The sequence below is a fragment of the Salmo salar genome, chromosome ssa04 (genome assembly GCF_905237065.1).
Source record: "Salmo salar chromosome ssa04, Ssal_v3.1, whole genome shotgun sequence".
Classification (NCBI taxonomy): Eukaryota; Metazoa; Chordata; class Actinopteri; order Salmoniformes; family Salmonidae; genus Salmo; species Salmo salar.
The window spans coordinates 44939920-44967647 of NC_059445.1; the positions used below are offsets into that span (position 1 = coordinate 44939920).

The 27728-nt window shown below is 41.1% G+C and overlaps 1 protein-coding gene across 1 annotated transcript; it reads right to left on the reverse strand.

Annotated features, from left to right (window-relative positions):
• Positions 1–11635: 11635 nt before the first annotated feature.
• LOC106603261 (short transient receptor potential channel 7) lies at positions 11636–23938 on the reverse strand. Its single transcript, XM_014196661.2, has 12 exons — positions 23303–23938; positions 16983–17745; positions 15538–15720; positions 14988–15152; positions 14641–14857; positions 14217–14459; positions 13472–13736; positions 13118–13313; positions 12609–12830; positions 12423–12509; positions 12218–12293; positions 11636–12083 (listed from the first exon to the last, which is right to left on the reverse strand). Exons 1-12 carry the CDS (start codon positions 23692–23694, stop codon positions 11944–11946), a joined length of 2949 nt encoding a protein of 982 aa, XP_014052136.1. The 5' UTR covers positions 23695–23938; the 3' UTR covers positions 11636–11943.
• Between the last annotated feature and the right edge of the window lie 3790 nt (positions 23939–27728).

Here is a 27728-nt window from a genome sequence, read left to right on the forward strand (position 1 = left end):
TCACGACAGGCCTGATGGTCACAGTTTTCGGTTTCACAACTTCACAGGGTGGTGAAAGCGCAAGGTGATGAGCTTGATGCCCCTTTACAATAAATATAGAGGGTCTTATTATGGTGACATGATCATCGATGACTGCCGGTAGAACATTTTTTATAATCTCGCTCTTTTGTCCATAATAATCTTATCATGTAGGATAGTTTTGGGACACAAACATCGGGTGTCTGTGTAATTTCTAAGACCTATATTTACCAGATATAAAGTGGTAAAATAATAAATAAATGTCTGAATCCAACTTCAGTCCCAACGGTCCATATTCCTGCTGTGTAGACAGTAAGTGCGTGGTCTAATGGCAGCTCGCTGTAACATGCACCGGTCGCGAGCGTTGCAAAAATAAATGTACACACACGTTATTCAATCATTGTACCCACACTGCTCGTGTGTTGGCGGGCGCTAAAATAAAAGTTGATTCTATTTATGAAGCAGAACTCGCTGCAAGTCTTGCCTCTCCCATCTCCTAATTTATTTTTAGAAGCATATACCCACGTGCCATCTTCTCATTGGTTTTTAGAAACATACAGTGGTAAGAAAAAGTATGTGAACCTTTTGGAATTACCTGTATTTCTGCATAAATTAGTCATACAATTTGATCTGATCTTCATCTAAGTCACAACAATAAACAAACAGTCTGCTTAAACTAATAACACACAAACAAGTATAGTGCTCATGTATTTATTGAACACACCGTGTAAACATTCACAGTGTTGGGTGGGAAAAGTATGTGAACCCTTTAATTACGGATAGGCCCCCTTTTTTATCCACTTTCTGCCTGAATGACGTGCCCAAAGTAAACTGCCTGTAGCTCAGGCCCTGAAGCCAGTTTATGCATATAATTGTTACCATTGGAAAGAAAACACGTAGAATTTTGTAGAAATGTCAAAATAGTGTAAGAGTATAACAAAATAGATATGGTAGGAGAAAATCCAAAGAAAACTAACCAGGATTGTTTTTTCTTTGGAGAGACCATCCTCTTAGAAATGCAAGAGAAAGGTCATATTGTATATTGCCATATTGATGCAATTCATATGGCTTCCACAGGGTGTCAGCAGTCTATGTTCAACGTTTCAGGCTTGTAACTTCAAAAACGAATAAGAAACTAGTGTTTTTCTATGTGGACAAAGACCTCAAAATCTGTGTCATTGCGTGTAACGACAAAGTTGCGCACCATATGCATATAATTACTTAGCGAGCTGATAAAATCGGTTTCCTATTGAACATACTTCTTTCAGAAAGAAATATTATAGTTTGATTACATTTTAGGGTGTCTGAGTAGTAAATACAAACGTACTTTGACTTGTTGAAACAAAGTTTGGGGTAGATTTTCAGATTCCTTTCTTTGCAAGTTGAACGAGTGGATTTCTCATATCGATGGCGCCAACTAAACAGACTTTTTGGGATATAAAAAAATGATTTTATCTAACAAAACAACACTACATGTTATAGCTGGGAGCCTTTGGATGACAAATCAGAGGAAGATTTTAAAAAAGTGAATATTTAATCTTTATGTGTGAATGTGTGCCGGTGGATTTTTTTTTATATTGATGTGGGGCGCCGTCCTCAAACAGTCGCATGGCATGCTTTCGCTGTAATAGCTACTGTAAATCGGACAGTGCAGTTAGATTAACAAAAATGTAAGCTTTCAGCCAATATGACACTTTATATGTACCTAAATGTTAAATCCATAATATTTATTCGAATGTATTCGAATTACGCGCCGTCTAGTTTCACCACAAGCAGGACGCCTATTCCTAAGAAGTTTTTAATAACTGGTTGACCCTCCTTTGGCAGCAACTCAACCAAACGTTTTCTGTAGTTGCGGATCAGATCTGCACAACGGTCAGGAGGAATTTTGGACCATTAAGCTTTACAAAACTGTTTCAGTTCAGCAATATTCTTAGGATATCTGGTGTGAACCGCTCTCAAGGTCATGCCACAGCATTTTAAATCGGTTGAGGTCAGGACTGGGCCACTCCAGAAGGCATATTTTCTTCTGTTGTTGATTTACTTCTGTGTTTGGGGTCGTTGTCCTGTTGCATCACCCAACTTCAGTTGAGCTTCAATTGGCGGACATATCCTGCAAAATATCCATTATCCTGCAAAATGTCTTGATAAAACGTCGGAATACATTTTTCCGTCAATGATAGCAAGCTGTCCAGGCCCTGAGGCAGCACACCAGCCCCAAACCACAATGCTCCTCCACCATACTTTATAGTTGGGATGAGGTTTTGATGTTGGTGTGCTGTACTCTTTTTTTTCTCCACATAGTGTTGTGTGTTCCTTCCAAACAACTCAACTTTAGTTTAATCTGTCCACAGAATATTATGCCAGAAGCGCTGTGGAACATCCAGTTGCTCTTTTGGGAACTTTGGATGACAGTGGCTTATTCCGTGGTATCCTTCCATGAACACCATTTTTGTTTAGTGTTTTACGTATCGTAGACTCGTCAGATCGTCAGATGTTAGCATGTTCCAGAGATTTCTGTAAGTCTTTAGCGGACACTCTAGGATTCTTCTTAACCTCATTGAGCATTCTGCACTGTGTTCTTGCAGTCATCTTTGCAGGATGGCCACTCCCAGGGAGAGTAGCAACCGTGCTGAACTTTCTCCATTTATAGACAATTTGTCTTACCATGGACTGACAAACATCAAGGCTTTTAAAGATATTTTTGTAACCCTTTCCAGCTTTATGCAAGTCAACAATTCTTAACCTCAGGTCTTCTGAAATCTCTTTTGTTTGAGGCATGGTTCACATCAGGCAATGCTTCTTATGAATAGCAAACTCAAATTTTGTGACAGTTTTTTATAGGGCAGGGCAGCTCTAACCAACATCTCCAATCTCGTCTCATTGATTGGACTCCAGGTTAGCTGACTCCTGACTCCAATTAGCTTTTGGAAAAGTCATTAGCCTAGGGGTTAACATACTTTTTCCAACCTACACTGTGATTGTTTAAAGGATGTATTCAATATAGACAAGAAAAATACAATAATGTGTGTGTTATTGGTTTAAGCACACTGTGTTTGTCTGTTGTTGTGACTAAGATGAAGATCAGATCAAATTTTATGACAAATTTATGTAGAAATCCAGGTAATTCCAAAGGGTTCACATCCCTTTTCTTGCCACTGTATACCCATGTGGGTGATTGAAAGATTAACTGAGGTTGGTTGTGATAATGCACCTTATTATGAAAGTTAGTTGCCAAATGCATATCAAGTCCAAAGAAGAAGAAAAAAGCCTGGAAGGAGGAGAGATGACTAGAAACGATTCGGTTGACCGTTTTATGTGTGGATACATTTTCGGAGTAGAGGACCTTCTACATTTCAGGTAAAATAACAACTCAAGGTTTATATCCCAGGAAAAATTAGCTAGCAACAGCAAGCTAGCTAGCTAAATTGCCATAAATGTATAATTCTTTTAGACCTGTGTGGCGGATGAATCAGAATTAGTTGGGTAACATAGATAATTAAGATGTTTTATTTGCATAATATGCTTATGTGAGATACTTGTCATTATAATGTATCCCTTTGGACTCTGGTGTTGGCAATGGCACTTTTCCCTTAGCTAGGGCTCAGTCACTCGGGGCCCAGAGAGGGGAGAGGTCAGACTTGTCTTTCACATGCCCCTGGTGCTATGCAGAATATCAGAAAGGGAAGAGGACAGAATGGAACATTATCTTCATATGTGAATGTGTCTTTACCTATTCTTATACCATGTGAAGGGATGGCGTGATTAATGGGGAACCAATTATTTGTCTCCACAATGTCTGTGCGCAAGTCACTCCCCTCAGTGAGCTTGTCCAGGAGTGGGATCAAGAGGGGGTTTACTTGAGATGGGAGTATCTAGAGTTGACAATTGATATATGCCATTGGATGAGTTGGTGTTTTTGTACTATGAAGTACCAGGAACGAGATTAGAACCTCGTCATAGGGACCAAACTGAACGATAATTTATAGCGAATGTTATCTGGCTAAGGGATACTCCTTTCTCAAATATAAAGTCCCTTTGTGAACTGTTCCTAAGATCTGTGGTTCGTCATGTGCGTTGAGAGGGGTGTATCTTGGCTATAAAAGATCTTTGTACTTTTGTGTTGTCACTTTCAATGGTTCATTAGAGATAGCTCATCTTTGAAAGTCAAGTGCTTTTGCAAAGCTGTTATTATTAAAGATGTAGTTTAAGTATAACTCTGACTGGTGTGTGAAGTTTGTTACTCTCCTCATTTGGTAATGGAGAAATTAGCCAACACACCTGTCCCCAAATTAATATAATTGGTTCAGAGTTTGTTTTGATATTTCAACCTGCATGTCGTGATCGGTGTGGGGGGGACAAAATCAATTTAAGCACGATGGCGCACGCACCCGTCTTTTTTGGGCATGGTGTAACTCAACAGGAATATTGATAGCGAGGGACACTTTACATCTGGTAAGTAGAGTTCCTAGCGAGTATACATACTGTATGTCTTTGTTGACAGGAAAACATTTTTTTGGGGGGAAGCCAGCTATATTGTGGTAGGGTTATTTTCTGTGGCCAGTCACCAGAATGATTCACAACTCGGAGTCCAACCAATAAACAGACTCCCGATATTGTGTCCCAAAGCTACATGTAGGCTAGCGGACTAAACTCCACTCCATGGTGAAGGAAGTTTATGATTTAACTTCTCCAACAGAGTGAAGCAGACACCAGACTTGGTGGAATATAGCTCCGACTACAGATTCGACCAAGGTCAACACTTAAAAAAATGTAAACCATGAAATGCTTATGTTGTTTGTCCTCTGTAGTTGCGTGCCTTTCTTTGTTTGCTGAAATCCATACTTTTTCAATAAACGTTTAATCAAATACAACCAAAAACGTTTTACCAGTGGTGTAAAGTACTTAAGTAAAAATACTTTAAAGTACTACTTAAGTAGTTTTGTGGGGTATATGTACTTTACTATTTATATTTTTGATAACTTTTACTTTGCTACATTCCCAAAGAAAATAATACATTTTCCCTGACACCCAAAAGTACTTGTTACATTTTGAATGCTTAGCAGGACAGAAAATGTTCTAATTTACACACTTTTTTCAAGAGAATATCCCTGGTCATCCCAATGCCGCTGATCTGGCGGACACACTAAACACAAATGCTTTGTTTGCTAATTATGTCTGAGTATTGGAGTGTGCCCCTGGCTATCTGTAAATATCTGCTAAGTAGGTGTACAGTACCAATCAAAAGTTTGGACACACCTACTCATTCCAGGGTTTTTCTTTATTTGTACTTTTTTCTACATTGTAGAATAATAGTGAAGACAAACTATGAAATAACACATGGAATCATGTAGTAACCAAAAAAGTGTAAAACAAATCATAATATATTTTATATTTGAGATTCTTCAATGTTGCCACCCTTTGCCTTGATGACAGCTTTGCACACTGTTGGCATTCTCTCAACCAGCTTCATGAGGTGCATTTGGAATGCATTTCAATTAACAGATGTGCCTTGTTAACCTGTTAGGGCTAGGGGGCAGTATTGACACGGCTGGATAAAAAACATACCCGATTTAATCTGGTTACCACTCCTACCCAGTAACTAGAATATGCATATACTTATTACATATGGATAGAAAACACCCTAAATTTTCTAAAACTGTTTGAATGGTGTCTGTGAGTATAACAGAACTCAAATGGCAGGTCAAAACCTGAGAGATTCCTTTACAGGAAGTGGCCTGTCTGACCATTTCTTGAACTTCTTTTCCATCTCTATCATTTACTAAGGATCTCTGCTCTAACGTTACACTTCCCACGTCGTCCATAGGCGCTCAGAGCCCGGGAAAAAACAGAATGTCGTCATTCCAGCCCCAGGCTGAAACACATTATCGCCTTTCTCAAGTGGCCGATCAAGGGACACTGGCCTTATGCGCGTGACCCCGACTGCCCCCGCCTTTGGGATTTTTTCCTCTGTTTGCCGAAAAGGAGATTCCCTGTCGGAATATTATCGCTTTTCTACGAGAAAAATGTCGTAAAAATTGATTTTAAACAGCGGTTGACATGCTTCGAAGTACGTTAATGGAATATTTAGAATTTTATTGTCACGAATTGCGCCATGCGCGACACTTCTTTACTATTTCGGATAGTGTCTGGAACGCATCGAACAAAACGCCGCTATTCGGATATAACGATGGATTATTTTGGACCAAACCAACATTTGTTATTGAAGTAGCAGTCCTGGGTGTGCATTCTGACGAAGACAACAAAAGGTAATCAAACTTTTATAATAGTAAATATGATTATGGTGAGTGCTAAACTTGCCGGGTGTCTAAATAGCGAGCCCGTGATGCCTGGGCTATGTACTTAGAATATTGCAAAATGTGCTTTCACCAAAAAGCTATTTTAAAATCGGACATATCGAGTGCATAGAGGAGGTCTGTATCTATAATTCTTAAAATAATTGTTATGCTTTTTGTGAACGTTTATCGTGAGTAATTTAGTCAAATGTTAGCGAATTCCCCGGAAGTTTGCGGGGGTATGCTAGTTCTGAACGTCACATGCTAATGTAAAAAGCTGGTTTTTGATATAAATATGAACTTGATTGAACAAAACATGCATGTATTGTATAACATAATGTCCTAGGGTTGTCATCTGATGAAGATCATCAAAGGTGAGTGCTGCATTTAGCTGTCTTCTGGGTTTTGGTGACATTATATGCTGGCTTGAAAAATGGGTGTCTGATTATTTCTGGCTTGGTACTCTGCTGACATAATCTAATGTTTTGCTTTCGTTGTAAAGCCTTTTTGAAATCGGACAGTGTGGTTAGATTAACGAGAGTCTTGTCTTTAAATGGCTGTAAAATAGTCATATGTTTGAGAAATTGAAGTAATAGGATTTTTAAGGTTTTGAAAATCGCGCCACAGGCTGGCAGTGGCTGTTACGTAGGTGGGACGCAAGCGTCCCACCTAGCCCATAGAGGTTAATTTGTGGAATTTCTTTCCTTCTTAATGTGTTTGAGCTAATCAGTCTTGTTGTGACAAGGTAGGGGTGGTATACAGAAGATAGCCTTATTTGGCAAAAGACCAAGTCCATATTATGGCAAGAACAGCTCAAATAAGCAAAGAGAAATGACAGTCCATAATTACTTCAAGACATGAAGGTCAGTCAATCCGTAACATTTCAAGAACTACGAAAGTTTATTCAAGTGCAGTTGCAAAAACCATCAAGAGCGATGATGAAACTGGCTCTCATGAGGACCGCCACAGGAAGACCCAGAGTTACCTCTGCTGCAGAGGACAAGTTCATTAGAGTTACCAGCCTAAGAAACTGCAGTCCAAAAAAAGTGCTTCACAGATTTCCAAGTAACAGACACATCTCAACATCAACTGTTCAGAGGAGACTGCGTGAATCAGGCCTTCATGGTCGAATTGCTGCAAAGAAACCACTACCAAAGGACACCAATAGGAAGAAGAGACTTGCTTGGGCCAAGAAACAAGCAATGGACTAGACCGGTGGAAAACGGTCCTTTAGTCTGATGAGTCCAAATGTGACATTTTTGGTTCCAACCGCCGTGTCTTTGTAAGACGCAGAGTAGGTGAACGGATGATCTCCACATGTGTAGTTCCCACCGTGAGGTTCCCACCGTAAAGCATGGAAGAGGAGGTTTGATGGTGTGGGTGTGCTTTGCAGGTGACACTGTCTGTGATTTATTTAGAATTCAAGGCACACTTAAACAGTATGACTACCACAGCATTCTGCAGCGATACGTCATCCATCTGGTTTGCAATTAGTTCCACTATCATTTGTTTTACAACAGGACAATGACCCAACACACCCCCAGGCAGTGTAAGGGCTATTTGACCAAGAAGGAGAGGGATGGAGATCTGCATCAGATGACCTGGCCTTACAATCACCCATCCTCATCCCAATTGAGATGGTTTGGGATGAGTTGGACTGCAGAGTGAAGGAAAGTGCTCAGAATATGTGGGAACTCCTTCAAGACTGTTGGAAAAGCATTCCAGGTGAAACTGGTTGAGAGAATGCCAAAGCTGTCATCAAGGCAAAGTGTGGCTACTTTGAAGGATCTACAATCTAAATATATTTTGGCTTGTTTAACACTTTTTTGGTTACTACATGATTCCATATGAGATATTTCATAGTTTTGATGTCTTCACTATTATTCTACAATGTAGAAAATAGTAAAAAAAACTAAGAAAAACCCTTGAATGAGTAGGTGTCCAAACTATTGACTGGTACTGTACATATCTACCTCAATTTCCTTGTACATCGGTTGGTACCCCATGTATATAGCCAAGCTATCATTGCTCATTGTGTATTTGTTTGTATTGTTATTTTTTATTTTGCATCGTTGGGAAGGGCCCATAAGAAAGCATTTCACTGATATTTTACACCTGTTATTTACGAAGCATGTGAAAATTAAAATTGGTTGGATCTGTAGATTGAATGATTTTTTTTTATTTTTACAATTAGTATTTGGAGCCCTGGGGCTATGTGATCGGAGATTCAATTTGTCGTCTTTGAGAAACTCAAACAAGCAAAAAGTTGGTTGTATTTATTTAGCGTTTATTTAGAAAGTATGGATTTCTGCAAATGACGAAAGGCATGCATCTGCAGAGGACAAAAATGGGTACAAGGTAGGTGTTTAATGATTTATATTTTTGAATTATTGACCTTGGGGTGAATCAATGCAGTCGGAGCTAGATTCCACAAAGCCTGGTCTCTGCTCTGATCTGTTGGTGAAGTACATATATACAGTGCTGTGAAAAAGTATTTGCCCCCTTCCTGATTTCTTATTTTTTTGCACATTCGTCACACTTAAATGTTTCAGATCAAACAAATTTAAATATTACACAAAGGTATCCCAAGTAAACACAAAATGCAGTTAAGTGATGATTATATTTATTAAGGGAAAAAAAGCCATCTGAACCTTCATGGCCCTATGTGAAAAAGTAATTGCCCCCTAAACCTAATAACTGGTTGTGCCACCCTCAGCAGCAACAACTGCAATCAAGCATTTGTGATAACTGGCAATGAGTCTTTCACATCGCTGTGGAGTAATTCTGGCCCGCTCTTCTTTGCAGAATTGTTTTAATTCAGCCACATTGGAGGGTTTTCAAGCATGAACTGCCTTTTTAAGGTCACGTCACAGCATCTCAATCGGATTCAAGTCCAGACTTTGACTAGGCCACTCCAAAACCTTAATTTTGTCTTTTTTAAGCCATTCAGAGGTGGACTTGCTGGTGTGTTTTGGATCATTGTCCTGCTGCAGAACCCAAGTGCACTTCAGCTTGAGGTCATGAACTGATGGCCGGACATTCTCCTTCAGGATTTTTTGGTAGAGAGCAGAATTCATGGTTCCATCAATCACAGCAAGTCATCCAGGTCCTGAAGCAGCCCCAGACCATCACACTACCACCACCATATTTGACTGTTGGTATAATGCTCTTTTTCTGAAATGCTGTGTTACGTTTACGCCAGATGTAACGGGACGCACACCTTCCAAAAAGTTAAACTTTTGTCTCGTCAGTCCACAGAATATTTTCCCAAAAGTCTTGGGGATCATCACGATGTTTTTTGCCAAAAGTGAGACGAGCCTTTGTTGTTTTTGGTCAACAGTGGATTTCGCCTTTGAACTCTGCCATGGATGCCATTTTTGCCCAGTCTCTTTCTTATGGTTGAGTCATGAACACTGACCTTAACTGAGGCAAGTGAGACCTGCAGTTCTTTAGATGTTGTCGTGGGTTCTTTTGTGACCTCTTGGATGAGTCGTCGCTGTGCTCTTGGGGTAATTTTGGTAGGCCGGCCACTCCTGGGAAGGTTCACCACGGTTCCAAATTTTCTCCATTTGTGGATAATGGCTCTCACCATGGTTCGCTGGAGTCCCAAAGCTTTAGAAATAGCTTTGTAACCCTTTCCAGACTGATAATGTCAATTACTTTGTTTCTCATCTGTTCCTGAATTTCTTTGGATTGCAGCATGATGTCTTGCTTTTTGAGATCTTTTGGCCTACTTCACTTTGTCAGACAGGTTCTTTTTAAGTGATTTCTTGATTCAACAGGTCTGGCAGTATTCAGGCCTGGGTGTGGCTAGTGAAATTGAACTCAGCTTTCCAAAAAATGTGATTAACCACAGTAAATTAATGATTTAACAAGGGGGGGCAATTACTTTGTCACATAGGGCCATGAAGGTTTGCATAGCTTTTTTCCCTTAGTAAATAAAACGATCACTTAAACTGCATTTAGTGTTTACTTGGGTTATCTTTGTGTAATATTAACATTTGTTTGATCTGAAACATAAGTGTGACAAATGTGCAAAAAAATAAAAAATCAGGAAGGGGGCAAATACTTATTCACAGCACTGTACACCTGCACTGTAGCGGCAAGATGTTGGCTAGAGTGTACGTTCCAATACCAGAGTGGGCGCACTCGCTATATAACGCTAAGCAATTTTTGTGAGAAAACTATCAGTAGAGTTGAAAATGCGATGCAAACCCATTTAACTTGTATTTTTTTTATTCAGTACATGGAAATGTAATAACACAAGGTATTCTTATGTGCTCTGTCATCACATACAGCTTTTTATAGAATTTGATGGAAACACATCTCTGGTGCATATTGTTTTTATGCAGACTTTACAATAATCGTATGACAATCTGTCACCAATTGGATGTAAACATAGCTATTGAGAGGAATAGTAATGGTCTTTTTTTAAGGTACTAACTCCGTCATGGAGCTTATGGGGAAATTAATGTTTTTTTTGTTGATAAATGCCGTAAATAAGGTCTGTGGTAAATACCGGCTTAGATCTTACACGTTTTGTTCTATGAAATTATCTTCATCAGCTAATGTCACTTTGTGCATTTTTAAGCGTTTATGTAATCAAAGAAAAGCACAAGTCTTCATAATTCATAAAGGTTGTGTTAACTGAACTGACTGATATCTCATAGAATAATATGTAGAAGATCTCCTAAGCCTGTGTTAACCTCAGACCTTATTTCTGGCATTTACCTCAAAACCTTATTCAGTCCCCATTCATTTTCCCCTAAGGAATTGCTGAACAAACTAGATGTAACTTCTTTCAGGTTTTTAGGACTATAAGCTGGCGATCAGGATCTACATGTTGATCCTCACTTGTGTTTTGTCTTATTATACTAATGTATTGTTGAAGCCAGATTTACTAGAGCTGGAGTATGACAAGTTGAATACAGTACTATTGCTCCTTTAATAAAGTTATGTTCAGGATGACATTTCTCTTGGGAGATTGTAGGTAAATGTGTGTATTGTTTGCAATGGTCAGTTTGGGCTGCTGGAAGATATATTAGCTTGCCTTGTTCATCATTCATTTGAATTTCCTATTTCATGTTTATTGATAAAGGACATCATGCCGCTTATTTTATAGCAAGTATCACTTACTCCTGATTCGACGCACACCGATGCGCGAACCTATGACCTCTGTCTTGCTAGCACATGTAGCCGCCCTCCTAAAGCATCTTACCAGTCGGCGCTAAACGAAAAAGCTAGCTATTCGGTGGCGCAAGTGGGGACATTTCAGGCTGAGGAGTGTGCTGCAATAGCATCAATAATACAGGGAGGCCTACTCAATAATAATAATAATTTTATTTAAAAATGTCTAAATATTTCAATACAAACATTTTTTTTTTTACAAATGTAAAATACTCTTGTCTACACACATTCATCAGCATTCCGCCTAGGGTATCCTACTGCTTTACGGGCAGAATGATTTAATGTGAATATATATATTTTTTAATATAGTTGAACACAACTACAGCTAGCCTACACTACACCTCAAAGTGGAGTGCAATCCCAGAATTGAACAGCACACTATGAATCTAAGTTTGAAGCTTTTATACAAAGCTCTTATACAGAGAACACCCCTCAATTCCCATCAGGGTTTCTTGGCATTCTTGCTAAGCTTGTCACCAAGCTGTTGGATCAAGTCAGCGAGTTCCTCTGTGGCCTGAGACTTCTCCTCCAGGAGCTCATAGCGAAGGCTGGAGATGTCCTGCTTGATCTCCTTCAGCTCACCTGCAAGGCATGCACCACAGGTTATTGATCACTCAATCCACTACAACTCCACGTCACAGCCTTGCAGCTGTAAGAATGATGAGTATTCCACAACCGCTTTGTGATCTTACATAATGGATATGAATCATTCTCACCTTCGTTGATTTCGTCATTTTCACTGTCAACCTGAGCCTTTAGCACATATCTCTTAATAAGCCGCTTCATCAGTTTCTTTCAAGAAAATAGAGAGAATCGGAACTTTAGAGACAACAGTTCAGAATGCAGCATGTCTGAATATCGTCTGATCTAATTAATAATTAATTAGCAAATTCATCAAATTGACTGGTATGAAGGAAGTACCTGGTATCGAGTAGGATGTTTGATGGGTTTTCTAATGGTGAAGTCATCCTGCCCAGGTGTCCTGGTTTGAGGTCTGTACTGATTAAGCTGAAATGGAACAGAAACCACACACCCATTAAAATTTCATTAATTAAAAAGGCAGATATAGAACTGGCTACAGCCTCTCCCTAAAAGCCAACTTCTGACCTTAAATCGCAAATTGATCATGGCTGTCTCACGCTGGTTGTCATGGTGACGAGCTTTGGCCTTGCACAGCCTCACCAGACAAGCCCTTGTGCGCAGGGCTAGGTAGTAGAAGGACTTGGGGCTGGGAACCAGGTTAAATGGTGGGGGCAGAGTACGCCCCTCGTCAAAGTAGGATAGCCAGAGTTTGGCACGGGCAAACTTCCACTCCACATCAGCATCCTCCTGTTGAGATTGAGACAGACCATGATATAAATGGAGAGTAGTGATAGGTGAGCACAATTTGGAGCACAATAATACAATTAATCTAATATAGTCTGATAAGTTTATCATAACTGCTCACAACAGTGTACTCACAAAATGGTACATGAATACAACATGAACATAACAGTATAATAACTCACCCATACTGTAAATTGACATAATTCCCCTCTGACCTCAAAGCATTGATTATCGACTATATATCTGTGAATTCCCTAGTGGTGTTTAGGCCTATTGGTTCCTAGTCTCACCTCAATCTCCTGATAGGAGTGATTGATCATTGCAATCAGCATGTTGAGCAGTACGATTACCATGGTTACATTGTAGACGCCAAAGAGAACATAACCAATGTTCTCTATGAACTTATGGTCATACTTCAAGACCACAGAGATAACCTCGGACAAGCCGAAGATGGACCAAAATAGAGTCTTAAAGCTCTCCTCCACCCTGTGAACACACATAATCAAACAAAACACACACGCGTGCAGACGCACACACACACAGACATTAATAAATAACACACAAATGAATACATAGACATACATACATACATACATCTCTACTTAAAGCACTTCATTTACAGGAACAGGCAGGAGGGCACTTACGTGGTGAAGGCGGGGTTGTACTTGGCACCAAGGTAATAGGAATATAGATTGAACATGCCAATCATGAAAGCCAGGAAGACCATTATGAAGATGACCATGAACTTGAAGATGTCCTTGACCGTCCGGCCGAGGGAGATTTGAAGTGGGCCGAAGCTCTCATTGGCAGGCAAGATGTAGGCAATGCGGGAGAAACTGAGCACCACTGCAATGGAGTACAAACCCTCGGAGATCAGCTGAGGGTCAGAGGGTAACCACCTGTTCCTGGCTGAGAGAGAGAGAGGTTGCTGTTAAATGTCACTTTGTGACCTGGGGACTGACTATCAGGTTCTATGACATGTTTGATAAAAAAATTGTTATTCACATGGAATTGCTCATTAGGTGGTACTTTTCATGTGAGACTCTAGAAACATCTGTGCAAACACCTTTTAATCTTGGCGCAATATAAGGTTCTACCTGCAATCTGATCACAGTACTGCGTATGTCAGTCAAAAATAATTGTATGTAAGGTGATATACTTATTTAGGCATGAAAGAGGAAGACATCACAAAACAGTTCTGAGATCTGGGACTTGAAAAATACTAATTTCAAAACATTTTGCAGATAGAACCTCATAGACCCAAGTCGTTGATTTTTCATATCATAGGTTCCGGTCCTCTTTTTACATGACTTTTTTTTTATCACCGCTTTTTCAAAAGAATGGCCAGAGATAAAGCAATGTTATTATCATTCTTTAAGTGTCACTGACCATGGGTGTAGTATGCTACATTTGGTGGCAGTGAGGCGTTGCTCAGGTCTATGTTGGGCATGTTGGGCACATACATGTCCACATACAGCTGGGCCTCAGAGGCCCTCAGGAAGGCCATGAGCCGAGCCGTGAAGGATGCCACAAAGATGGACAGCATGCCAAAGTCTAGCACGTTCCACAGGTGCATGATGTACTCCCTTGGCCCATCAGCCCAGATCTCCTTACACTCCGACCAGATCATCCCTAATAAAGAGAGTGCTTTTCAGTAGGTGCAAAAGCTCTCTGTTTTGAGCATACGAGTGGTATGATTTGAATACTTTAAGATTTTATTCATGGTGAAGAGACAGGAACAAAGACATATGAATAGACTAGATAATAAAGTCTCTCCCACAAAAGCAGTTGTTTGAAAACCAGAATAAATTACCAAGCACCCAATTCATGATGAGCATCTCAGTCCAGGAGAATTGACTGGTTTTGACCCTGAACACCTGATGAGGGTGGTCTGTTATTGTCTCATTGGGAAGGTTCTTGACCCCTTCGAAGCGGTCCGATGCATTGATTACCAGTAGTCCAAGGAAGATCGTGAATGACACAGCATGGGCCACAAACTTCATGAAGGGACTGCGGAGAATCTGACCCAGCTGATATAGACGAAATCAACAACATAAATGGCAACCATCAACCTCATGATATAAACATATCACTATTTTGATAATACAAACGTGTTAATGAGTGATTCTAAGAACACAATAGAAAGGGGATTGTGTGTACCTTACTGCAGGGCATGATCCAGTATGCGATGGCGAGGAAAGGAAGGCCGATCGCCACTCCCAGGACTGTCCAGCATTTGACCCCAACAGACTGCTGCCTAAGGCCAGCTAGGTTCTCATACCACAGGGTCAGAAGCTGCTGCTGGCAGTTAGGATGGGCCACAAACTACAGAGACATTATGAAAGATAACTATGACATACTACAACATTGATAACCATAGGCAAAGGGTGACTGCTTTGTCATACCTTGCATATTATTGTGTTGTAGAATCCATTGTTGGGTGTGAAACAGCTGTAAAACACGTATTTCATTTATATCCCATTCCAGTTTACCTCTTAAATAAACCCTTTATAGGGAATGTGACGATTGGGAGAATGTAATCAAAAGTGTCTTTCTCATTGTGCTCTTGAGATTGATTGCTATTCAAATGTAAGACTATTAAAATCATGCTAGACACAATAACAGAGATGTACAAAGACAAACACCGGAGTTAGGAAACATTTAAAATAGCATGTTTGATTTCAGATTAAGGTTGAGTGGTTCAGCCAACCTTTTTGACCTCGTACTTAATGGCCAGTTTGACCCGGATGAGGCAGGGTCGACTGTGATCACCGGGCAGAGCTTGGTCCACATCCCCATTCAAAATGGCCTCCACCTCCTCCGTGTCTCTGCATAAGTCAAGCACTCCCACCACAAAGTCCTTACACTGCATGGACAGCTTCCTGTAGTCATTCTACACAGAGAGAAGAGAGAGCGAGAGCGAGAAGGATAGGGAGAGAAAGAAAAGGAGAAGAAAAGAGATGTGTGAGAATTATTTAAAACGAGGCAAACCCCAGGGGTCTCACCTTTTGGTGAATTGTTAATGTCAGTCTCTCACTTTTTGCTCTACATGTAAAATATTCCAATAGAAACCCGGAAAACCACAGACCGTTTCTGCACTGACAAATACTGTGTATATTTTCTTATCGCATTCAGGCAGGGTGTGAGTTTGCATGCCAATGTTTGTGTTGGTCACACATGGTTCTTTATAATGTGCATAAACTGTGTGAGCATGCATTTGTATGTCTTTCTGTGGGTGTTCCTCAGACAGAGGAGATACAGTATGTGTCCTTGTGTGTGTGTGTGTGTGTGTGTGTGTGTGTGTGTGTGTGTGTGTGTTTATACCCGTCTATGTTAAACCTCGACCCAAACTCTTTGGAGAGGTCTGTAATCAGTATAAAATAACAGAAAGATTAGACAGAACTGTGGATAATGTTTTTATAAACAGTTCCAGGAGTCAGACTGGATATAAAAATCCTTGATTAGACTTGTTCTCTTTTTTATTTATGTTTTTCCTTTATTTAACTAAGCAAGTCGGTTAAGAACAAATTCTTATTTACAATGACGGCCTACCCCAGCCAAACCCTCCCCTAACCCGGATGACGCTGGGCCAATTGTGTGCTGCCCTGTGGGACTGATTGTCAGAATTTAATTCATCTTTGAGTCGAGGTGCCTTATCTGCATGGGAGAGCAAATTGAATGTAAATACCAGTGAAAAGTTACCTTGCATTGCAAAAAACATGGCCACAAGCGCTACATAAATATGCTTTATATGCTGTATGCATGTTGGTGTATAATATGGGGCACAGTCTGACATACTGTACACTCAGAAATTGCGATAATTTCTAACCAGTCAATGACCGATTTGAGAATGGGACCAATCTTCATTTCCTCACAGCGGGTTCCAATAATATTAGAGTGTGTCATTTGGTGAAGTATGCTGTACATGGACTAACTGACTTGATCTCTTCCCAATTAATCATCTATGTGAGTAATCAAAAGACAAAAATCAGCTCTAGGGCTTTTACAAAAATATCTGCACAAAGCTTTTAAATATTGCAAAATGAGTAAGAGGGGGGGAGAGCATGTGTGAGAGAAAGCAAGCCAATACATTACATAGGTGAAAAGTAAAGCCTTTCCTTCATCCTCAAGCTTGGTCTTTGTGTTTTTCCTCACCTTGAACTCAGTCTCGATGTTGGCGAGGCGAGCCAGCTCGTTGCTGAGCTCCAGAGCGGTGAATACAGGGTCCTCACTAGACAGGGAGAGGTAGGCAGCGCTGGCTAACCCTTTATAGGCATTCATTCTGGAGCGGGAGTGGCTGAACGAGTCACGGCATTGCTTGTCATGACACTCATTACATTTACAAAAGTAATCATGGGGTTTCTCGATGCGTGCTCCCTTCATCAACAGAGTGTGCACTATCTCATATTCCTGGCAGTGTGCAGCCAAGATGACCGGGGTCACGTCATGGGAAAAACGTGTACCGTCTTCATCGTAAGCATAAAAGTCATCATCTCTTAGCTCCTGCTCCAGGGGGCTTAGGGTTAGGCGCAGCCCACCTCCAAATGCAGGGTGGGCCAGGATAGCCTCTACGATGCGCACATAGCCCTTACTGATGGCAAAGAGTAGACCATCACCCACACGCGCCAGCCCCTCCTTCTTCAGCAGCAGCTCTGTCACCTCCAAGTGCTCATTACCCACGGCCAACTGCAGTGCATTCTGGCCCATGTAGTCCACACAGTTGACGTTGAGGGTCTTGGACTCCTCCAGCATCTTACGCACCACTGGGATGTTCCCGTACTCAGCAGCATCTAGGAAGCGCTCCTCCTCTGAAGTGAGACTGGTGCCCCGTTCACTGAACATGTAAGCAGGCCCACGGATAGCCTGCCGACGGCCCTTCTCTCGCACAGTCGTTTTTCTACGGTGCATGGTCTCAACTCTGGATGGAGAAAGATGGTGACAAAAAACACTATTTAGACTACAAGGAAGTTCACATGAACTGAAGAGAAGAGTAAGCTGAAGAAAACATCATTCAGTGCAGATGTTTATTTACACTTTTCCAAGTGATAGTCAGGAGTGCTTTAATACTTTTTGTTAACTACAATGGCATGATTATGTAATTTCAGCATGTATAATACACAACATTCTTGGTCTACCGAGATTGTTTTACTAAGCCATTGGATGACAGGTGTTCGTCTCTATGGAGATAGGTGTGATCTGCATCTGTTGAATTCTGATGGCTTTGATTGACAGCCAGAGGTTTGCTGTGTGTGGGCCTACATTACTAGCTAAGCAAGATATATACTGAAGTTACTGATGGTGACTTCTGTTTCAATCCAGTCATATAGGGTTTGTATGCCCAGTTAAATAAATGCAGGCTCAAGATGTTCTTCAACTAGCCTACACTCAGAAATCTGTAGAATCGGTTTCAGTCAAATGACAGCTACTGCAGCTACTTGGTATATGAAGCAGAAGGATGGGCCTGGGGAAATGTTACCACTCTAAAATTCATATAGGGGGCTATGGATGCAACGTCCATGAGCTCAACAGGATACAGCACTTTTACACATGTGGTTATATTATGTTTGTTTACAAATACTCAAAATGGGAGTGCTAGACATAATAGGAATATCATATCATAGCAGGCCTACCCATAAATAACGTAGTATCTCATAAATAATGTCGTAAGACAGGTGTAGGAAGACAGTTGTACTAAACTTAAGACGGATTTATAAATGATTATTCAGGAATCTATGGCTATACCATGGTCAACCCACACAGACAGTGTGGTGAAGAAGGTACAACAGCACCTCTTCAACCTCAGGAGGCTGAAGAAATTAGGTTTAGCCCCTAAGACCCTGACAAACGTTTACAGATGCACCAATGAGAGCATCCTGTTGGGCTGTATCACCGCCTGGTACGGCAACTGCACCGACCGCAACCGCAGGGCTATCCAGAGGGTGGTGAGGTCTGCCCAATGCATCACCGGGGCATACTGCCTGCCCTGCAGGACATCTACAGCACCCGGTGTTACAGGAAGGCCAAGAATATCATCTAGGACCTCAGCCACCCGAGCCACGGCCTGTTCACCCCGCTACCATCCAGAAGACGAGGTCAGTACAGGTGAATCAAAGCTGGGACTGAGAGACTGAAAAACAACTTCTATCTAGGCCATCAGACTGTTAAATAGCCAGCCAGCCTCCGCCCAGTACCCTGCCCTGAAATTTAGTCACTGTCATTAGCCGGCTACCACCCAGTTACTCTACCATACAGCTCAGAGGCCGCTGTCCTATGTACAGTACATAGAGATAGAACACCGGTCACTATAATGATGTTTCCATATTGTTTTACCCACCTCATATGTATATTCTGTATTCCAGTCAAGGACTATCCTATTTAACTATTGCTGTACATATACTATTCTTCAGATATACTGCACATTCTATCCATATAGTCTATACAGTGAGGGAAAAAAGTATTTGATCCCCTGCTGATTTCGTACATTTGCCCACTGACAAAGAAATGATCAGTCTATAATTTTAATGGTAGGTTTATTTGAACAGTGAGAGACAGAATAACAACAAAAAATCCAGAAAAACGCATGTCAAAAATGTTATAAATTGATTTGCATTTTAATGAGGGAAATAAGTATTTGACACCCTCTCAATCAGAAAGATTTCTGGCTGCCAGGTGTCTTTTATACAGGTAACGAGCTGAGATTAGGAGCACACTCTTAAAGGGAGTGCTCCTAATCTCGTCTTTTATACAGGTAACAAGCTACCTGTCCACAGAAGCAATCAATCAGATTCCAAACTCTCCACCATGGGCAAGACCAAAGAGCTCTCCAAGGATGTCAGGGACAAGATTGTAGACCTACACAAGGCTGGAATGGGCTACAAGACCATCGCCAAGCAGCTTGGTGCGAAGGTGGCAACAGTTGGTGCGATTATTCGCAAATGGAAGAAACACAAAAGAACTGTCAATCTCCCTCTGCCTTGGGCTCCACGCAAGATCTCACCTCGTGGAGTTGCAATGATCATGAGAACGGTGAGGAATCAGCCCAGAACTACACTGGAGGATCTTGTCAATGATCTCAAGGCAGCTGGGACCATAGTCACCAAGAAAATAATTGTTAACACACTACGCCATGAAGGACTGAAATCCTGCAGCGCCAGCAAGGTCCCCCTGCTCAAGAAAGCACATATACATGCCCGTCTGAAGTTTGCCAATGAACATCTGAATGATTCAGAGGACAACTGGGTGAAAGTGTTGTGGTCAAATGAGACCAAAATGGAGCTCTTTGGCATCAACTCAACTCGCCGTGTTTGGAGGAGGAGGAATGCTGCCTATGACCCCAAGAACCCCATCCCCACCGTCAAACATGGAGGTGGAAACATTATGCTTTGGGTGTGTTTTTCTGCTAAGGGGACAGAACAACTTCACCGCATCAAAGGGATGATGGATGGGGCCATGTACCGTCAAATCTTGGGTGAGAACCTCCTTCCCTCAGCCAGGTCATTGAAAATGGGTCGTGGATGGGTATTCCAGCATGACAATGACCCAAAACACACGGCCAAGGCAACAAAGGAGTGGCTCAAGAAGAAGCACATTAAGGTCCTGGAGTGGCCTAACCAGTCTCTGCCCTGGATTACCGACCTCTGCCTGCCCTTAACCTGATGTTTGTCTGCCCCCTGCATTGTAAATAAACTTCTATGATTCAAACTATCTGCATCTGGGTATTATCCTGAGTTCTGATAGTTACACAGTAGGTAGTGTAAAGCAGAGCACAGAGAATTTTCAACCAACCTTTACTTGGTCATACTTCCTCAATTCCCGACTTGGAAGACAACCATCTTCTAAACTTCAATGTCTAGTTGCAAGGGGTTAATTTGAATTTAGAAAATGCTCTGTAATTAAATAAATGTTTTGCTCCATGAAGTAATAAAATAATGTGTACAAATCTTCTCATTGATCGAGACGAGTGTCATCATGTAATTCGGCACTTTGCGGTGGACACCCACCTTTCTCAATCAATGAGAGAAGATTTGAAATAGACAAGATGGCGGCTCTATGCCCATCAATGCCCTTGTCCAGACAATGCCCTTGTCAATTTCAAACTCTCAAAAACTGTTTAAAATTCCAAAAACGGGTGATAGTGAATAATGTAGTTTCTTGGAATAGCCCTGTCTGACTTGAAAAATATGTCTCAATACACCATTTAAGGTGTTTTACGGAGTTTACATAAATCCAGTTATTAAGTTGCATTTGAAGAAAAACTTAAAATAATTAGGAGGTTGTTGCTTTAGATGATCTGATACTTTGGTCTATGAAAATATATATTTTAAATGTTGTCAATATTAAGAAAAATGTGTACTAAAAAAGTTTAGATTTTCCCCATCTTTCAAGAATCCCTGACACCGGGTAAGTTGTACCAAGAGACAACTTTTTTTGGACAAGCTATGTTTTCAATACTGTTATGTTTCCATTCATTCTGATTATTTCCAGGGATACACAACATCATGAAATATATGTAGATATGTTTGTTAGAAATAATATTATACTTCCCTTGATGCTGTGGTGTAGTGGAGGGTATACGCAGGTATACCCACTTATTGTTTCAGTGGGCATACTAATTTCTTAATAATCCCCACTGATGCGTATCAAAGTAGTGTAGTGGAGGTATACGCCATATCAATTAATAAGGCTGATGGAACAGATCAGACTATTTAGCTTAAAATGTTGATAAACTACTATTTCATCACATTTTAGGAGCAGCAATGGAGGCAGGGCTATGTACGAATGTTCCAAAATCCAATTTGCAGGAAAAACGTTATAAAATGCACACTGCACATGCAAGCGGTTTCAAGGACAGAGATTGAAATATCTGTTACAAATTTTGAAAGAGGGAAGATCTAAAGATGCAACCACTATCATGGGTTGCTAATATGACTATGAAATGACAATGAAAGAAAGTTGAAAGAAAACCAATAGAACAGGAGAAGGTATAAGAAGTCTTTATGTGAATGTATGAGGAAGACTTTATAAAATATTGCCGACACGTTTCTATGGTGGGATTTTGGCTATAGGCAACTTTGAAGCAAGATAAGACATGCCTCATAATATGAAGTAAAACTTCCAGGTTTCAAACAATTAAGGAACAGGAAAAATATAGCCATGCTAATGATACTCTATGCCTACCAGGCAGAATGATATCATGATTATTTACGTCAATCCATTTGCCATCTGTTTTGCAAACTCCATCTCCTGTGCTACAGAAACACTGCTAACTGACAACAGTGCTAGGTGCCTGTGCACTTGAATTAAAGATTAACTACACTGAAAAATCTAAATGTCTTAGATTTTTTCCAGACATCAAGAGTAATCTTCTGAGGAAGCACTGAGGAAGCATTGTGCATTGTGGTTTAAGCATTGTTATGGACAAATGTTGTTTTAAAAAGTGTGACATTAAAATTTCTTTGGGATCAGTGTACCGTCCACGGGACAGTTGAGCTAACGTATTAGCATGAGGTTGTAAGTAACAAGAGAATTTCCCAGGACATAGACATATCTGATATTGGCAGAAAATTTAAATTCTTGTTAATCTAACTGCACTGTACAATTTACAGTAGCTATTACAGTGAAATAACACTGTGCACAATTTTGAACAGCTATTAATAAACAAATTAGGCACATTTGGGCAGTCTTTATACAAAAGTTTGAACAGAAATGCAATGGTTCATTGCATCAGTCTAAAACGTTGCACATACTGCTGCCATCTCGTTGCCAAAGTCTAGATTCCCCCTGGGCTTGAATAATACACTATGGCCTTTCTCTTACATTTTTTTGTATTATCTTTTACCAGATCTAGTGTGTTATATTCTCCTACATTCCTTTCACATTTCCACAAACTTCAAAGTGTTTCCTTTCAAATGGTATCAAGAAAATGCATATCCTTGCTTCAGGTCCTGAGCTACAGGCAGTTAGATTTGGGTATGTCATTTTAGGCGAAAATTGAAAAAAGGGGCGGATCCTTAAGAGATTTGAGCAAAAACCTGAATAATAAAGAAAAATTAGAAACCTTTGAATTTCTGACTCAGGTGAGGGCCTTATTTATCATTCAGTAGTAGACCTACAATTATCCTACTGAACAGTACAGCTTGGGTTGGCCTACTATTATCCTATTTGCACAGTACAGCTTGGGTTGGCCTGACTATGAACGACCAATATGGGAATTATCATTTTAGGTAATTCAGAGAGCATGTCACTGTTTGTCATATCATTTTTCACACAGGGCTCATTTCCTTCGCTGAGCGGGCCGTTTGGGGCATTTTCGGCAAAATGTGAGTATACCCACTTCACCAGGCACCACTACCTTGATGTAGTGATGTTGAATGTAAAAACCGGCTCAACATTACCCACTCTCGGTAATATGATAACACTTCCTAATATTATTATGATGGTTTTTTACGGTATCGCCCAACAAGTGTCGCACTTACGTTTTCTGAGGTGAGTTGCTGTGATCGTACTCAGAATGATCCCACTGGCTGTTGAAATCGTGCAGCCCGACATCTGAATTCCAAGGGATTTCTTTTACTTGAGACTGATATGCACCGTTGTGGTCCTCATATGTAGTCATCGAGACGATTTGTTGTTCGTGATGGTCGGCGTCACTGTACACCGTGTTATCATACCACTCTCCTCTCGGATTCTGTCGTCGTCTGTACAAAGCATCCGGCAGAGTCATACATCGGGTTAAAATTGGGGGATTAAAAAACTGGGTGTCATCGACGACAGTGGATGGTAATGGATGAGGATCAACCTCCCACTGCTCAGATGCGCTCTCATGACAGTCTCTATTAGGTGGGGAGGAATGCGCTGCTGCCCTCATCACGAGTGTATGGCTCCAGGTGTCTTTTACCTCTCGTCACAGTTCTAGTGGTTCTGAGTAGAAAGATTGACCAAATAGTTACCCATAAAACACTCTTGAGCAGTCGCAATAAAATGACAGAGAAAATCTCTCTCTCTCTCTCTGCAATTGATATACGCCTAAATATGGAGTAGGCTGTAATCCAATTCAATTGGGACCTTTTTGTCTGTCAACCAGTGGTAGCCTAATCAAAACGGGTTTTCATTTTTCTTCAACTCTTCTCTGAAAGGCTTGACATAATCTCAACTCCTGTGTGATCTGTAGTGGAGTAGGTACCCATATATAACATGTCAGGTGCACTAATTGCCATCTGTGAACTGCCAAATCTTCTCTGATGAATTAGGGCTGTCTATTAAATCCCAACATCCTGTTGTGGGGCTTTGATCCACTTCAAAGGCGCAAACAGGGCTGTTCTGTAGTGCAGCAGGTTGCACATTATGCTAATCTAATGTGACTGCACACCATCCAAGCTAAAACAATTTTGTCTTTGCCAGAAAACATAAAATCAAATCAAATCAAAGTTTATTTGTCACGTGCGCCGAATACAACTGGTGTAGGTAGACCTTACAGTGAAATGCTTGCTTACAGGCTCTAACCAATTGTGCGAGAAAAAAAAAGGTATGTGTGTGTGTGTGTGTAGGTAAGTAAAGAAATAAAACAACTGTAAAAAGACATTTGAAAATAAGAGTAGCAAGGCTATATACAGACACTGGTTAGTCAGACATATTGAGGTAGTATGTACATGTGGGTATGGTTAAAGTGACTATGCATATATGATGAACAGAGAGTAGCAGTAGCGTAAAAAAGAGGGGTTGGCGGGTGGTGGGACACAATGCAGATAGCCCGGTTAGCCAATGTGCGGGAGCACTGGTTGGTCGGGACAATTGCAGTAGTATGTTAAAGTTAAAGTGACTATACATATAACATAAACAGAGAGTAGCGGGGGGGGGGGGGAGGGCACACAATAGAAATAGTCCAGGTAACCATTTGGTTACCTGTTCAGGAGTCTTATGGCTTTGGGGTAAAAGCTGTTGAGAAGCCTTTTTGTCCTAGACTTGGCACTCCGGTACCGCTTGCCATGCGGTAGTAGAGAACAGTCTATGACTGGGGTGTCTGGGGTCTTTGACGTGCTGGGCCATACGCACTACCCTCTGAAGTGCCTTGCGGTCAGAGGCTGAGCAATTGCCATACCAGGCAGTGATGCAACCGGTCAGGATACTCTCGATGTTGCAGCTGTAGAACCTTTTGAGGATCTCAGGACCCATGCCAAATCTTTTTAGTTTCCTGAGGGGGAATAGGCTTTATCGTGCCCTCTTCACGACTGTCTTGGTGTGTTTGGACCATTCTAATTTATTGTTGATGTGGACACCAAGGAATTTGAAGCACTCAACCTGCTCCACTACAGCCCCGTTGATGAGAATGGGGACGTGCTCGGAGCTCCTTTTCCTGTAGTCCATAATCATCTCCTTAGTCTTGGTTACGTTGAGGGATAGGTTGTTATTCTGGCACCACCCCACCAGGTCTCTGACCTCCTCCCTATAGGCTGTCTCGTCATTGTCGGTGATCACTGTTGTGTCGTCAGCAAACTTAATGATGGTGTTGGAGTCGTGCCTGGCCATGCAGTCGTGGGTGAACAGGGAGTACAGGAGGGGACTGAGCACGCACTCCTGGGGAGCACCATTGTTGAGGATCAGCGTGGCAGATGTGTTGCTACCTACCCTCACCACCTGGGGGCGGCCCGTCAGGAAGTCCAGGATCCGGTTGCAGAGGGAGGTGTTTAGTCCCAGGTTCCTTAGCTTAGTGATGAGCTTTGAGGGTACTATGGTGTTGAACGCTGAGCTGTAGTCAATGAATAGCATTCTCACATAGGTGTTCCTTTTGTCCAGGTGGGAAAGGGCAGTGTGGAGTGCAATAGAGATTGCATCATCTGTGGATCTGTTTGGGCGGTATGCAAATTGGAGTGGGTCTAGGGTTTCTAGGATAATGGTGTTGATGTGAGTCGTTACCAGCCTTTCAAAGCACTTCATGGCTACGGATGTGAGTGCTACGGGTCTGTAGTCATTTAGGCAGGTTGCCTTTGTGTTCTTGGGCACAGGGACTATGGTGGTCTGCTTGAAGCATGTTGGTATGACAGACTCAATCAGGGACATGTTGAAAATATCAGTGAAGACACCTGCCAGTTGGTCAGCACATGCCTGGAGCACACGTCCTGGTAATCCATCTAGCCCCGCAGCCTTGTGAATGTTGACCTGTTTAAAGGTCTTACTCACGTCGGCTACGGAGAGCCTGATCACACAGTCGTCCGGAACAGCTGATGCTCTCATGCATGCCTCAGTGTTGCTTGCCTCGAAGCGAGCATAGAAGTGATTTAGCTCGTCTGGTAGGCTCGTGTCACTGGGCAGCTCGCGGCTGTGCTTCCCTTTGTAGTCTGTAATAGTTTGCAAGCCCTGCCACATCCGACGAGCGTCGGAGCCGGTGTAGTATGATTCAATTTTATTTGGCCCTCAGCATCCTCCTTTCTGCATTGAGGATTGAGAGATATTTCGTTGCTGAAGGTTTTATTTCAAGGATTTTTTATGTGAATGATGTGTGGTTGGGCCCTGATTTTGTGAGAATTCATAACAAATCATAATGTGTATGCAATCTTGCTTGCACCCATTCATCTAATTATTTTCACTGGATTAGATTAGAATACAATTTTTTTTGCCTATATGGGTTGCATATGCAGCTGTAATAAATAAAAAGCATTTAAGATGACAAAGAAAATATGAAAAGTACAGAATGTGCTGGGAAAAACTGGTCAACAGCAGAGTTCAGGTTATTATGGGTTCCCTCTGGTTTAGCCTAATCAATGGCCTTCCATGACCAATTAGATGTCAGGATTAATGCCTTTGATTACTGGAGGAACACCTCTGTCACAGACAGTGCTGTTCCAGGAAATCAAGTTCCACAAAATTAGAGTGAAAATGATATGTTTTAATGAGACAAAGAGTATCATAACATAAATGAAGACTACTTAACATACTGTACATTAGATCTCTGGGTCATGTGAAAATGTATAATGTGTAGTGGTGGTATAGGTAGGGTTGTAAAGGGAACCAGTAAATTGCCAGAATTTTGGTAACTTTCAAGGATTTTATGTAATTTATCACAAGACATCAAATCAAATTGTATTAGTCACATGCTCCACATTCAACAGGGTTAGACCTTACAGTGAAATGCTTACTTACAAGCCATTAACAACAATGCAGTTCATGAAAGAGTTAAGAAAATATTTACAAAATAAACAAAAGTAAATATAGTAAAATAAAAACAACAATAACGAGGCTATATACACGGGGTACCGGTACCGAGTCAATGTGCTGGGGTACAGGTTAGTCAAGTTATTTTGTACATATAGGTAGGGTGGCCCCACAAAAAGCCCAGTATTCCAGCTTCACAAGGACCAATAATCCCATCACTGTTCATAATGCTGTTTCTGCCTGTCTGAGTGAGAGAAACAGGGCTCACACACACACACGCACACACACACACAGGGTTTAGAAATGAAAAAGTTCAAATCCATTTATCATTTTGATATTGGTTAAGCTGTCCCAAAATAATCACCACAGGATTAGCATCATGTTACTGTGGAGGTGATGCGACATTACAGATGCAGCCGAGTCATTTAATCGGAGTTACATTTTAGTCATTAGAAAACACTCTTATCCAGAGCGACTTACAGTTAGTGCATCCATCTTAAGATAGCTTGGTGAGACAACCACATATCAGTCATAGTAAGTACATTTTTCCTCAACAAAGAAGTTATCTGCAGTCAGTCTTACAGTTTTTTACAATCTCTTGCACACTAAAAGTGATACTTGAGGCACACTCAGTGAAACAATTAACTCATGTACCGAATCTTCAGACCAAGTCTGCAAAACTGCAAGCATATTATCTGCTTTACACACTTTTTGCAAAAACACAGGTCCCTACATTAGACACATCATTCCAAA